This window comes from Bombus fervidus, chromosome 7, assembly GCF_041682495.2.
Source record: "Bombus fervidus isolate BK054 chromosome 7, iyBomFerv1, whole genome shotgun sequence".
NCBI classification, from domain to species: domain Eukaryota; kingdom Metazoa; phylum Arthropoda; class Insecta; order Hymenoptera; family Apidae; genus Bombus; species Bombus fervidus.
In genome coordinates this window covers 14,142,273-14,156,590 of record NC_091523.1, presented here as the reverse complement: position 1 = coordinate 14,156,590, position 14,318 = coordinate 14,142,273, and the positions used below count along the sequence as shown (strand labels likewise).

The 14,318-nt window shown below is 45.5% G+C and overlaps 1 protein-coding gene across 3 annotated transcripts in view; it reads right to left on the bottom strand.

The window, feature by feature from the left end:
- Nucleotides 1-10,983, bottom strand: part of Otopla (proton channel otopetrin-like a) — a 34,396-nt gene extending 23,413 nt beyond the window's left edge. Inside the window, exon 1 of one of the 3 annotated variants that reach the window (XM_072007819.1) lies at nt 10,694-10,983. Coding sequence is in view for 1 of the 3 variants with exons in the window: in XM_072007815.1 (XP_071863916.1) it covers nt 2,023-2,161 (139 nt within the window). In the remaining 2 variants the exon portion in view is untranslated. Of the gene's footprint in view, nt 1-2,022; nt 2,573-8,136; nt 8,428-10,693 lie in introns of those variants that run through there. The other 2 variants (XM_072007818.1, XM_072007815.1) reach the window with 2 other exon arrangements.
- Between the last annotated feature and the right edge of the window lie 3,335 nt (nt 10,984-14,318).

The window sequence follows — 14,318 nt, the reverse complement described above, 5'->3', positions numbered from 1 at the left end:
ATAGGGCAAACAGAAGAAAATAGATATCGGTCGAGGATGAATTTTTAATGTTTGCTCGGCGTTCGAATTACGGCTCGCATCGAAATGGCACGGTTTCCCGGCGAAAAGCTATCGATTCTCGAACGCGCCGCTAAATAGGTCACTCGACGCAGCGCAGGTAATTAGCGGGAGTAGCGAGTTTACGTAAGAACGGGTTGCTGTGCGTTTTACAGGTAGCAGCGTTTCGTGAACTCGACGAGTCAGATTTCTCAGTTATCTCGTTTTCGCGAAAAAGGTGTCGATTGCTTCGGGTATCGCGCGATTAACTGGGTCATTTGTTGCTGTACAGTTTTACTCTTGCGATTCAACTATCTACGTTATATATACGTATGTATGTGTGAACTCTTCTTGTACCTGTATTCAAATGTCTGCCATTATTTCTAAAAAGAAACGGACTAAAATTACATGTTAAAGTCAACGAATTCTCGCCTACGAATTCTCATTCGTCTATATTTACCCTACGGTGTTGCCAGCACAGATTTTCATAGGGAAAAATTATCGATTATCGAACGTTGTTGTGCGTGAAGTTAACGGAAGCAGTTATTTATATCAGCTAAGGGAACCGATGACACCAACGTGAATAATAAATGAGCTCGTCGAACAAAGCTCGTCTCTCGTAATGCTTGGAATACAATATCATTTAATATAGAAAAAGAGAAAAATAGAAAGAAGTATAGATATTCAGCAGGAAACGTAAGACAACACGGATCGCTCCAGTGTTTCGACGTTACGTGATTTTCTAAAGTAGCTTTTCTTCTCGAAAGATCGCTTGAAACGAAACCTGACGACACTCTTATTTTTAGTCTAACGGATGTTATTACCAATCGTTACGATTCAGATCGCTCATTTGCAGGTATACAGCGTGGAAGAAATTAGACGAAGCGAAGTGTCGTAAGGAACGAACACTCATCGAGGTTGTTAGTTCATTGACAACGCCACGTGTAAATGTTTGCTTGCTGTCGCAAGCTAGGAATAAATTACAGCTACGAGCGTGCCTTTGCAGCCGTCGAGCGCATACTAAACCATTTTCTCGACATGATTTGCATCCGTCGTTTCAGCTACGAATCTAACGTTCTTTCGTAGAATCGCGATCTTGTCACCGGTATTTTTGTACGTTTAGCAGAAGTTTATATTTGTATCGGGATCCGACTGTTATTTCGATCGAGATGGAACGGAAACTACGTTCGGTGTATGTACAGCGACGATGAAATTTCAAGGTGATTCGCAAAGCAGGAAAATGGCAAACGCTTGAATGAAACTAGAAACGTGGATAGGAGGGTAGAGGGGGGAAGGAGGGTGGTGAAAGCGAGGCTGCAGTTACTGACCTACCTCGAGTCACGATTGCGAGCTATCTCTACGAAGAGGCGGGCAAGAAGAAGAAAATACTACTGGCGGAAGGGTGGCAACGACCGACCTCAGCGTAAATACACGGCAGCATCTCGAAAAAGGAACAAAGGAGGGACGATGAAGCTGCCGAGAAAAAGACTCGAGTCACCAAGAGTTACTTCGTCTTTTCCATTTTCTGTCTTTTGTTTAGTTAGCGTGATTAAACGTATAACACAAAGAAGAAGCGAGGGGCGAAGTGAATGACACGTAGATAGCGGAATCGTTGGTCTAATCGATCAATTTGTTGGAAGAAAAGTTAAAGGGGTGGCGTGACGCGTATCGCGAGTACGAGCCGCCGCTTTGAACGTGGTGTTGAATCGTACAAGGGGGAATTCAACAAGTGCAGCAACGGCTAAATGGAATAATCGGTTCGGTTAGAGCAAGCATGGATGGGGTGGAACGAGCGCGAGAAAACGCGGTGCTAGTCGACACTGAGGACACTCGCGATCAATTTTAGGCCGGTCGTTGGTAAATCAGCGGGGAAAAGGTGATCGAGCTTTGACGGAGAATCGATGGTGGTGCGATATAAACAGAGAAGGCGAGGAGAGGTTAAAAAGGAATATAGAGAAGCAAAGTAATCGGAAAATCCTTGGTTACCTGTGTGCGAGTAAGGCTGATACAGGATTCTAACGCGAACCCGCCGGCAGCTAGTTTGTTCCCCGATAACTGACCTATCCGAACGCGCGTCCGGGTGACGCCGCGGCGTCGCGGTGCCCACTGCAAGCTCACGTTCCATTCGTTCTCTCTCGAGACGCGATCGCGAGTCGTGCTGCTTGCCTCCTATTCTTGCACATCGCCGGCTATATATTTAGAAATCCGCGGTTCGTCGGCGTCACAAGCTTTAATCACGATCCTCGGGGGTCGGCTATCACTGTTCCTTCTCCTTCCTATATATTTTTTCTCCCCCTTTATTTGCCGCGCACTATCCTTATCCCTCTTTTTCCCCCCTATCCTCTCCGTACGTGCTGGCTCCTCCGTCGTTCCTTTTCCACCTCCAGTTCGCTCTGATTGTCCGCCTTCGTTCCCGTTTCGGTAGTCGGCGTGGTATGTGTCTCTCTGTCTATTCACGTGTGGCGAACGAAACGGAAAAGGACACGTGTGCGTACGTGTGCGAGTCTTAGGCGTGTGACACGTGCGAGCCAGCTCGGCAAATGTGGAATTATTTCTGCCTTTTGCCACATACCCCCTACCTGCCTCTTCCCACGCTACCTTGTTTCCCCCTTCCTTCGTACCTGCCTTCGAACGACGCTTGCTCGCTCGTGAGCCCGACGACGGCGTCGACGCCGATACCGGCCGCCAGAACGTTCGCCGGCCATTCCGCCATTCTACGCGATTCACCGATCGCTATTACAGATCTTCTCTTGTCAGCGAACGCGTTCACCAACCCCACCCCCGTTAGTATCCCCCTCTTCGTCATCGATCCACGTTAGCACCGCTAATGGAACACCGGGATAGGAGACTTAATTTACTCTCTTGTCGCTTTTCAGATCTGAGAACAATTCGCGTGCGCGATGGATATCAGTTTTTTCCACGGCTCCCTTTTGTTTCTCATCCCGACGGGTGCCCTCTGCTTCGCGTTAACGTTCAGAATCGACAAAATGACGCGTATTTTATTAGAGTCAACGGATCGATGACGCATCGTTCCTTCCGGGTCATCCACTCTGTCTCTCTCTCTCTCTCTCTTCTTTTTTCATCCTATCTTTTTTCCTTCCGTCACTATGCTCCATATTTTCGCCTCACGTTCTTTCGAATATCGAATCCTATCCGCGCTTTCAATCGTAGCCAGATTAACGAACACCCTCTGGAATTGCTCGAGGGCAACACGTTCAATCCGGCTGGTGTACCGTCGACGTACGTACAGTCACAGACTCCTCGAGTACCTGCAGGTCACGTAAATCCTTTAAGCGCGTGCACACAGATCAAAGATCCCGAATGCGTCCCGGAATAGCGCTCCTTTCGGTCCAAGCTCCGTATCACTGATCGTGCTCTTTCTTCGGAGTTACCTCATCGTCGATTCGAATACTGTAATGGATCGAACTCGATGCTCGTTTAGAACCTCTAAGACCGGAAGAAATCGCCAGACCGATATCGATCGATCGATAGAACCGGCTAATATATTCTCGATTATGAAACGATCATCGAGACCGTCGTTGTACTCTCGATGGAATTCTAGAAACGTGGTCGCCAATTACCGTATTGTCGAACGACTAAAGAATTCCGTGTAAATCGCTAATATCGTCGGTTGATGCCTAATTAATTTCTTCTTTCCACGATACTCAAAGCTAACTGTGCTTTCTTTCTGTGCCCGAGCTCTCGCATTTGAAATATCGATAGCCCGTGGAGCTCTTCCCAGAACGAACCTCGATATTCTTTTTTCCTCCGTCTTGTTCTCGTTTATTAATATTCCGTCCGTGCTCTCGTTTCGTCGCGATTTGTTTGAACGTTTTGTTTCGAGCTCGAGAGAGAACCTTTCGCTTCCACAGCTTTTCGATTCAATTTCGCGCATCGACTGGAACCCTCAACCCCTGACTCTGGCCTCGTCTGTTTCCCCCTTCGTGTATAAACGTCTAGCGATAAAGCGCCGAGGACACATCGAAAATCGTCGACCCGGAATAAGCTCTCCTCCATATTTGAAAGCGCGCGATAAACGAGCTTTCTTCGCGGACAACTTCCTGGAAATTTGAAACGAACCGACGAGCTCGAATGCTCTTTCTCTCTAATCGAGCTGCCACAGTGACACGCTTTATCGCGAGTAATTTTAATTATTCCTGGTTGTTTCACCGGGCACCGATTACTCGATTCTTAACGCATCGAGATACGAGGTAACGACACGAAGTGGAGAATTAACGTCAGGAATGAAAGGGGTCGTAGAGGCTAATCGCGGAAGTATATCTCCCCTTGAAAACAAGCGGCAGCGATATTGTAAGGATGCAATTACGAGCCAGCCTTTCTTCGCTGTCAACAATTATTTCCTTGCCACCGATGTAAGACGTTCGTCCGCTCAAGTTTTCACGCAAACTTTGTTTTCTTTAGCGGCCGTCCGCGATAGCCTGCGCGCGACAAAAAGACCGAGCATATAAATGCGCGTCGTTGAACACAGAAATGGAACTCGACTCCAGCGAGCGGCTAACCCAGTTCCTTACTGGCGCATTTAATTTAAACTACGAGATCAACGAAGCGCGCCAGCTGTGTGCATCCATCGCACGTTTTTACTAATCCGCGTCTTTTTAATCCGCCGTGCTTGAACGTGGCAACGAATCGCGAGTGAAAGTTCGTTGTTCGAGCTCGGTCGGATGTTCGCGGCTACGGAAGCTGGCAATTGCCAAGCGGCGAGAAGTTGCGACGTCGAGGGGAACAAAGTAGGCATGTAATTAAAAATGAAGCACGCCCTCCTATGCAATCGCGCCGCGCGTCAAGATCCTGTCGTTTCTCGGCTTCCGACATTCGTTCTCGCGTTCATCGAATTCCAGCCTCTTAAATTCCTCCACGTTTCGCTGACAACGCGATTCTGTGTCCGGAAAACGTACAAATTTTGCGAAAATTCTGCTTACGGTGTTATCTGATGAAAAAGAGAATGGAAAAAGTAGAGTGTTTTGAGAAACAATAGTTCGGCGATTAATAAATGACGCGTGGAAGAGAATCGACAATCTTCGGAAAGGGAATTGATTCGCGCAGAGAGTCCGTGTGTGTGTGTGTGTGTGTGTATATATATATAGGGATTGGCGTGATGTCAGCCGAGCAACACGTATCGGGTTGGAAGGCAGCGAGAGATCTCAATGAGCAGTCCATACGAGAATGTACGGTCACAGATATGTAGTACGGTAGTTCGGAGAAACAAAAACATCGCGAGGTTATCGCGCCGGCTCCGCCCGTACTCGCGTCCTCGAACCTGATCGATATGCCCGCCCCTTCGACGTTCTCGGAAAATATCGACCGAGTCCTGAGTATTTCGGCTCCATAGGCTGCTGCCTGTAGTATATTTTATCTTTTCCCTCTTCTTGATTTACCGCTCTAATATTCTCTTTCCATATCTCTACCTCGTCGGTAGAAACCGCCAATAGCAGTATCTTGATAGAACTGTTTGCGCTCGATTCACTCGTTTCTTTATCCAAAGGAAATTACCAGTCACTCTAAACTCGCCTATTTTTTTTTTTTTTTTTTTTCAGTATAGTTCTCTCTTTTTAGTATAATTTTCTAGCTATCCGAGTCTCTGGAAAAAACATTTCCTTATTTACGACAGATCGAACGAGCGAAGTATAGGTTAAGAGACTCGAAACAGGTTAGGACGCACCACCCTTCGCAGCATCTCCCCAAATTTTACCACTCTCCTATTTTCGTTTATATCGTCGTAAGAGAAACATCCACTCGTGAGAAGTAGCACGTAAACCAGCCTGTCAACTACTATGTTCCTGTATACCACCCTCGACATGCCATTATCGATATCTCATACTCCATGCTCGTCTCTCTCGAACGCGACTCTATCGGATTTAATCTCCAGATAATTTCCTATCCAGCTTTCCTCTGCCTTATCGAACTTGTCCGCTTTTCGAGCACACGTTCTCGTGGCAGCTTTTACGCAGGTCGGTGCTATAATAGGGTTAGGGGAAGGGCAAGGATCACAAGCCTTGTCTAAGGTCGAACACGAAGAGGGAGGCTTACGGTGGTCCTGTTGGTGGAGGTCGTCGAGGACAAGGAGGCCTGGAAGCCGGCAGCGGCGTGGTTCCCGGCGCGATACGCGGCGTCACAACAATCGGACGCCGGAAGCGGCAGCGGAGGCGATGGATCGATTCGGTCGGCCGGTCGTGAACCTCGAAAAACCGTCACGCCGAGCTGCTGCCGCGGTATCCGACACGAAACACGGCCAGACTGCATGGCGACCACCTGTGAGCTTCGTACCGGCGCCGGCGTCGCGACGCCTACGTACCGTCCATCGACCCAACCGCGCCACCGACGAGATACCGCGACCTCGCTCGACCGAACCTCCGCACCCGGGACCAATTCGAGATTCGCGCATGAAACTGCGTAAACCGTGGTCTGTCCGGATTTCAATCCTGGATATTGTTATCGTCGTCGTTGAGAGATGAGCAAAGTGGTTCGCTCTTCTGCATCGAATTACACATGCGAAAAAGAACAGATTCCAGGGAAGGAAATATCAATACGATACGCAATGACAAAAGGATGCGAAGACGTACGATGGAATATAATTTATGAAGCAGATGAGCCTGGATGAACCGTGGCCTCTTCGTAATCGAACTTTTAAAATAAAAATAGGCGATTTCGAGACGAATGGAATTTTTGCACACTTTTACTTTGAACAGAGAAAGGTTGTTTAATCTACAGTTATGGAATAAAGAGATCTGTGAAACTGGACAAAAATTCGTGTTAGTTCGAAGCAATTATATTTCTCCGCGGTTAAGAAATATCACAAGTATCGATCAAATATAAAACAATTGCTATTGACACGCGTGATTTCTCGATTGAAAGGTTTCCTGATGCGTCAAAGGTCTTCTTGTTCCTTCAAATAAGATCGAGATAGAAATAGAAAAATTTCAGGATTTGTAGAATTCGAAGAAAGTAACAGAATGTCTTCCTTTGTTGAATGTAAAATTTGATGATTCAAGGTAAGATGTAATAGAATTGCACTTACGACAGCACGGTTGCTTCCGGGAAAATGGACTAAGCAATAGCGCGTCTATACACTGTTACGAGTCAGAGAATCGTGCATGCCTATTGTTTCGCGATTCCAATGGAAGCAAAACATTCTACTTTTATTCGGGTTACGAGCTCATTCAATCCAATTTACCTTTAATCGAATCAAAGGCGTTCGATTTCCTTTCATCGGTGCTCCTTTCTACGGAAAAAGAGGATCGTCGAACTATTCGGTTCGCGTTGCCGTTTGACGATTCGCAATGCCATTCTTCGCTATTCTCGCTCTTTTGACTACAGCATTAACGGTCGTAAATTCAGGCACCGATGTTGAGCGGCTTTAGGACGCCGAGCGGTATCGCGCTCCCAAGATAATAATCGCAGTAGTTACGATGATTACAACCGCCATTGTTCTTCCCGTCCGATATTATCCGCTTTCCGCGCTTCTCGGTATTTTCTGTCCGTTCGACGAAACCGCGAATATGACGCGGTGCTTGGAAGAAAAAAAAAAAAAAAAAAATACAGCAAGGGGAAAATGGGATGGAAAAAAATGTGTCGAAGAGAGAGAAGTTTGAAGGGAAAAAACTGGGTCGTTGAGATGGATGGTGCGCGGCAATCGGGAACAACGGTCGCTGAGTTTTCCGTACGTTTGCTAGTTCGCTCGATATTCCAACAAACGAATGTTTAGACCAGTTGCGAGATCGTCGCGGAGAACCGACGAGGTTGTGAAATAGGAGATGACATTCGATCAGATCCCACGTTCGTCTTGGGAAAAAATTCTATTACGACGGATCTATTACCGTGGGTTTATCCGAGCGGTTCTCGCGCGACGACGAACGCAACTAGTACGAGTTTTCATCAGATCGCGGAAAGCGTCGCGACCGAGAAAGAACGTATATTTTTGACGAAATATTCTCAAGTTAAAAGTTCAGATTTTCGTATAACAAATCACTGACATCTTCTGTTTAATCGCAGCCTTCAGAAAATAATGTTAAATTAAAGATCTGTATGTGCTTGAGGATGTTACAATATTTCGCGACTCTATTATTATTATTAGTTTCTTACCTCCATAACGAATTTCGATCTCGTTTCACAAAAAAAAAAAAAAAAACCAATGGAAAGATATTCACTGTGAAAACTTGCTCCTTGATGAAGCCACGCGATTATACTTTCGCTCACTGACGGTCTAAGAATTTTCACTGAGAAACGCTTTTTCCGATTTTCCTTGAAATTATCACTTGGATACTGCGCGTCGAAGTACGAGCAACTTTTCATCCGACTTCCCCGACGTCAGCCCTCTCGAAACGCGAATCTCGTAATTGTGAGCCGCGTAGCGAGGCACTCGCGTCGCGATTGGCGGCTCGAACGCGAATAATCGTGGTTTTATGATGGGCGCCCGATACTTGGCTCCTTTCTCTTCGCGAATCGTGGCTTCCCCTCGGCTCTTGTCGCTTCACGCTTCCCGCGTCCACGAAATTTTGCACCATCGATCGGTACATGCACTTCTATCGAATATTTCCGCGTTACGCTAGTAAAATATTACGAATACGTCTGACAAATTTTAGAAAGCGAAACGAATCGCTTCTGCTATCGTTCAGTTTCGTGTTCTCGTTGTCACGTTGAATTCTTGTGATTCGTGTTGTAACACGAGACACACAAGCGTTCTATCTATTAGCTCGTGTCGAATCGAGGTACGAATTGTTAAGGCGAATTTCCAGTCTGGAAATTCGCGTCGTCGTTGTTCTCGGGGGGACGGAGTTCCCAGAAGAAACTCCAGAACATTTTTTCCTTTCGCGACTTTAATCTCGAACACTGCAAAGCGTCCTTCTGTGCGACAAGATTCTTTGATGTGTGTCGGTCGTCACCGAGTAGGTGCCTTTGTCATCCAAGTCTTCGACTCGATGCGAAAAGAACGTTGTGTCGGATTAGACGCATCTGTATCTGGCCCTAGGTCGTATCAAAGCTGTCACAATTGACACCTAACGATTTATGCAAACACGAGTCATTCAGAGAAAAATTTCGCTAAGATGTATAATTTTAAAAGATCATAAATTCTTAAATTTTGGAAGCTCTGAATTTCTAAAATCTCTGGTTCTTTATTGATCTATCGCGAACTAAATAATTCGTTTCTGGCAATTTTTAAGAATTTTCTTTCGAGTTTCATACGAGGATATTTTACGACCGTTCAAAAGAAAGAAGAATGTGTGTTCGCGGCAGGTCGGCCATCCCTTCCCACATTACATTTTCAGCCCCCTCGTCCAACTTCTCCACCGACCTCAGCACAACGGTTCAATGCCACGGCCCGATGAACCTAGACACCCGGTACATACGCGTGCACACATACACGCATCCAATTTCGCGTACGTATTCGAACGAGACCGTGGTTTTTATTTGCCGGACCTTGACTCGATTTTTGGCTCCTAAATCGTTGACAGTACCGGAAGGTCGACAGATTTCGAGTTCGCGGCTTTTTCGCCACAACGAGAGCTTTTAATGGCGGGAACACGTTAATTGGTCGCTATCGATTACGGGCTTTTTTCACGAAGATTGCACGCATCCCACAGAACATTTAATCCGAAAAATGTACACTCTGAAAAAATCGAAATTAAGCGCGACTGAAACTTTCTGAAAATATTTTACAATTTTCTGTATGATAGAAATGTGCACTAAGAATCGATGAAAAAGTGGAGGCAATGGTCCTGTTGGAAAGCAGAACCGATCAATCGTTCAGAAGGAAACGATTTTCCACGTTAGAGACGCTAATTAACGCGGATCTGTCTGTCACGTTCGTTTATCGATTAGCAGAACCTAATCGAACAGTGTTACGCAAGTAAATAGCTCGACTTCCGATGCTATTATCCCGCCTGTTATGTACTTACGCCGGTACCTGATGCGTCCGTTACACGCGACTAGCTTGGAGATCGATAAAGCTCGCGTGGAAATTGTTTTGCTGTGAAAAGTCGTTGACCGCGAAAGCGTCGCGGAATCGAAATTCACGTCGTTTATTTCTTTTTTTTTTTTTTTTTTTTTTTTTATCGCGTCGTATTCGCGCCTTCCGCAACCGATATGGCCAAGCCATAAATTCTCTAATTGGCCATGATCGCGTCCGCCATAAAGCATTTGTAATGCGATTCGAGTTTCTGCCCGTAATTAAGGTTAGAAACGACAATTATATATGCAGTTCATTAATTTCTTCAAAATCCAGTTTGTTGGAATCTTCGCGCAGAGACGTCAAGTAAACGAGCGTTGCTGCAACATGCTGAGCGTTTCTCCGAACAACTTATAGAGTGCGTCATTACATAGAGGAGCGCGGGAAAAATTTACGGTCGCGTTTCGTTCATCGGCGTTTGCTCAATGAACCAAGATTCGTTTTCCGTGTCTTTCATCGACGAACGTTTCGATACAAAAACAGAAAAGGCGATTGTACCTACCATTGTCTTCTGTGATTTACACGATCTTCGGCTGACAAGTAAACCGTGTTAAACGTGTTAGACGGTCATTCAAGACGAAACTAGATATCCAGGCAAATAGAAAACAGGCACGCGCGCGAACGAGGTAAGCAAGGGAGAAACAGCGTAATCAAAAAAGCCACTCAACGTGCACTTACGCGAAGCGTACTCACCCGTCCATTAAGCAACAACGATGCGCTCGTAGAACGCCATGAGTCGCGGAGATGGCCCGATTCAGTTTTCACTCCCGTATTCTATCTTCCCGCGAATTCTATCTTGTAATCACGTTCTCCCTTCTCGTCGTCGGCCGAATGGAACGGTAGTACTATGTCCAGCGACACGCTGCCACGTTCTCACCAACTGTCCGGTTATTTTCCTCGAGCAACGTGCTTCCTCTGCGGCATTCGTCGAATGTAAACAAGGTGTTCGGAGCTTGCGCTGTGCCCGGAAGCTTCGCCGCGAACCACACAGACCTTTCTGTCCGTGCACGCGACTTCTACGCTGCTTGTCTCTCTCTCTCTCTCTCTCTCTCTCTCTCTCTCTCTCTTTCTCTTTCGCTCTCTCTGTTTTTCTCTCTTCCACGTCCGTCTTTTCCCTCCTTTTTCCTCTTTCATTCACCTCTCGCGTCCCTGTCCAAGCAAGCTTACGGTTGGTCACCGTCCTCGTCACACCCCCTCGTAACCCGTCTTTTTCCCATCAACGGGAAAACGCTCCCCCTTCGGAGCCCTTCTGCGTGTTACGGTTCGTAGCTGGAGAAGTTCGGTCGCTTTTACTGTCGCTGCCGCTTCGTCCCCGTACGATCCATGGCGCTGTAATGGCGACGCAACGGTTATGGGGGTCGCCGTGCGCGAAGCCACCCCCATGCACGATGGGGAAGCACGATCAATACCTTAACCCCCGCGATACGCTTTTCCACTCCGTGACGCTTGCCTGTCCCCCGACGATGTACCTAGCCCGTTCACCCTGCAACTCTCTGTTTCTCTCTCTCTCTCTCTCTCGCTTTCTCTCTTACTTTTCCTCTACTCTCTACACTCGGTTCTCTGTATCGAATCGCACCGGTTGCCGACGAGACTCTACCTCCCGCTTTTATCGCCGCTATTCTTTGTCTCGCACAGCGAAACTTTCTGTATCGCGTGGAGCATCGCGACCGACCTGGAACCTCCTCCTCGCGAGCAGTTGAAGTCTAGCGACAGAATGAATGCGACCGGTGGCTCTTTATCTTCCAGCGATGCAATTGCGTCGGAGGGCGGCCTCGAGTGGCCACAGCAACGGCTTAATCGGAGCCAGGGAACTTCGAGGACGCTCCTCGAGTCTCTCGTCTCTGCCGTGTGCCGGAAATTCGTTTCTCGCGCTATAGGGAGCGACTATTTGGACGTCGTTTACTACTTCGGCTCCCCGTATCGAATTTTTAACCCCTGGTCTGCGCGATTTTATCGAATTTTATTTCGGCTATTTTATTTGACCCTCACGATGAGCAACAATTTTCAAATTCCTGAATAACACTTGGTTAAAGCGTTCTACCTTTGTCGATGTCGAATTGTAAATTGGAAAAACATTTGAAAGGGTGTGTATAGTTGGCGATCGAATTTCTACGTGTTCTAGTGGCATTTCGATGCTGCACGGTCGTAAATTATCGAACACCCTACAAAAGTGATGAAAAAATCGCTTTTTCCGTTCATAGATATAAAACGACTAGCTTTGGTTTTCGACTGTAGGTACAGGTTTCAAAGGGTTCGGATATTCTTTCGTGGGTATTGATTTTTTCCATTACGATTTAAACGGACTCCAGTAACGATGGATACGAGAGCGTATTACGAAGAGTTTGGTGGCTAAAGTACACCCTCGTCGAAGCGACGGGAGCCCGACAACGCCCAGGAGGGTTGAATTTAGCCCTTAATTACGGGGACCGGCTCACGAACGATCAGCCACCAGAATGTTTGGCTCGTCGAGGGTTTCCTCTATCACGCTTCACCAGATGCTTCGTGCTTACCATGAGAGACGATCGTCTTGATTTTTTTTACACAACATGTATCATTAAGAGGAACCCCGCTACTCGTTCCTTGTATAATTTCGTTCCGTCGTTCGAGCGATTAAAATTCGATTCGTTTAAAATAAAATCTCGATGTATGGATACTTGTCGATGTAGATTAATTCCATTGAAACAAACTACTACTATCAGTACTAATAGCTACTATCGTGAACGCTATTAATACTGTTATTTATTATTTGCTGTTTGCTATCGAAAATCCAAAATATCAAGAAGGGCGAAGGAGCGAACAACGATCAAAAAGAGCAAGGTACACACCGACGATTCACTTGCGAGTGAACATTATTGCAGCCGTGTAAAGGGTCGTTGTGTTCGCACGCTCTCTTGTGCAACGCTCTCTTACCCTTCTCTCACGTGTGCCGCGATAAAAATGAGCTGCATGCGTGCTGTGTTTCAAGATGTGACTCCAATTTTATTCAACGCCCAGCCGCCTTCTCTCCGATCCCACTCTATCACCCGTGTTAATTCTCCTGCGTGTGCAGATCAATTTGCTTATTCGCTTGATTATTTAGCTTAATCCCGGCAGGACGAGTGTCACTGGTTAAATCAAGAAGATAAAAAATATGTCATTTGCGTTCAGTTGATTCACCGAATGTTCAATGGTTCACGAGATATTTCGTAATAAAGAATATATATTGTTTAATTGTTGTATCTTTGTTGCAAGGAAGAAAACGAAAGAAAAAGACAGCGTACGTGTAAATACTTACCATCGGACATGACGACGAACAGTGATCACCGGATCTTCGCAAACATTTTATGATCACTGCACGATTTTCTTGTAACGAACTCGCGATCAGTTCTCGAAACCTATAAAAATGTTCGATTATTCGCAAGAACTTTTTGTCTGGTATGAATGCTGATAAGAACTGTGTTTCATAAACGTGCTCGCGAATAGTATGCACGCTGCATGCAATTTGCAATCTATCGCGGACAGCGACGATGCAAGATGTTTAACGAGGTTACTGGATGGTTCTGCAGGTGCGATAGATTACCGCCATGAACGATCGTGCTATAAACTTTATGGCGCCAGGCTTCTGAATGACTATTTGCTACATATGTATGTATAAAAGGTACTCCTTAAAAGCGGAGAATTATTAATCGAACACCGTTTTTCACTTTTAATTCACAACTTTGTAACTATCAAGGCATCTATTGACGTTTCATACGAATTCAAACGCTTTTCAGTGATTTTATTTTCTTATCATTTTATCATAAAATTTTATTTCACCAGCATCATGTATATCTTAGAACGTAAACTATAACATTAGAGATAAAACTAAAATTTCTCATTTCTTCAATAAATGACAGTATACATAGAGTTTAAAGCACTGTATTGTATCTGAGAAATATAAAATAGTATTTAAATCTACTATAAATAGCTTTATATTGTTTGTAAGGGATTTAAAATACTATATAGTATTTCGGTATATTTGTTCTTCTGTTCTTCGAAATGTTTTCCTTCTACTCTGATCTCACGTACTTAATATTCTTCTAATTCTAATCTCATGTATACAAAAAAAAAAAAAAAAGAAAAGAAGAAAAAGAAGGAATTCATTTGTACACATAGAATTACTCGATTATGTAATATTCCCCGCGCGATCTCATTCGATTCGAACAAATTGACATAATACGATTCCTCATTACGTTACGCGACAAGGCCGCAGTGGTTTGCATTATGAGACTTGGATGCGATTATGCATATGGTCCTGCACATCGTATTAGCTTCGCTGAAACTTTCCATTAATTGCATA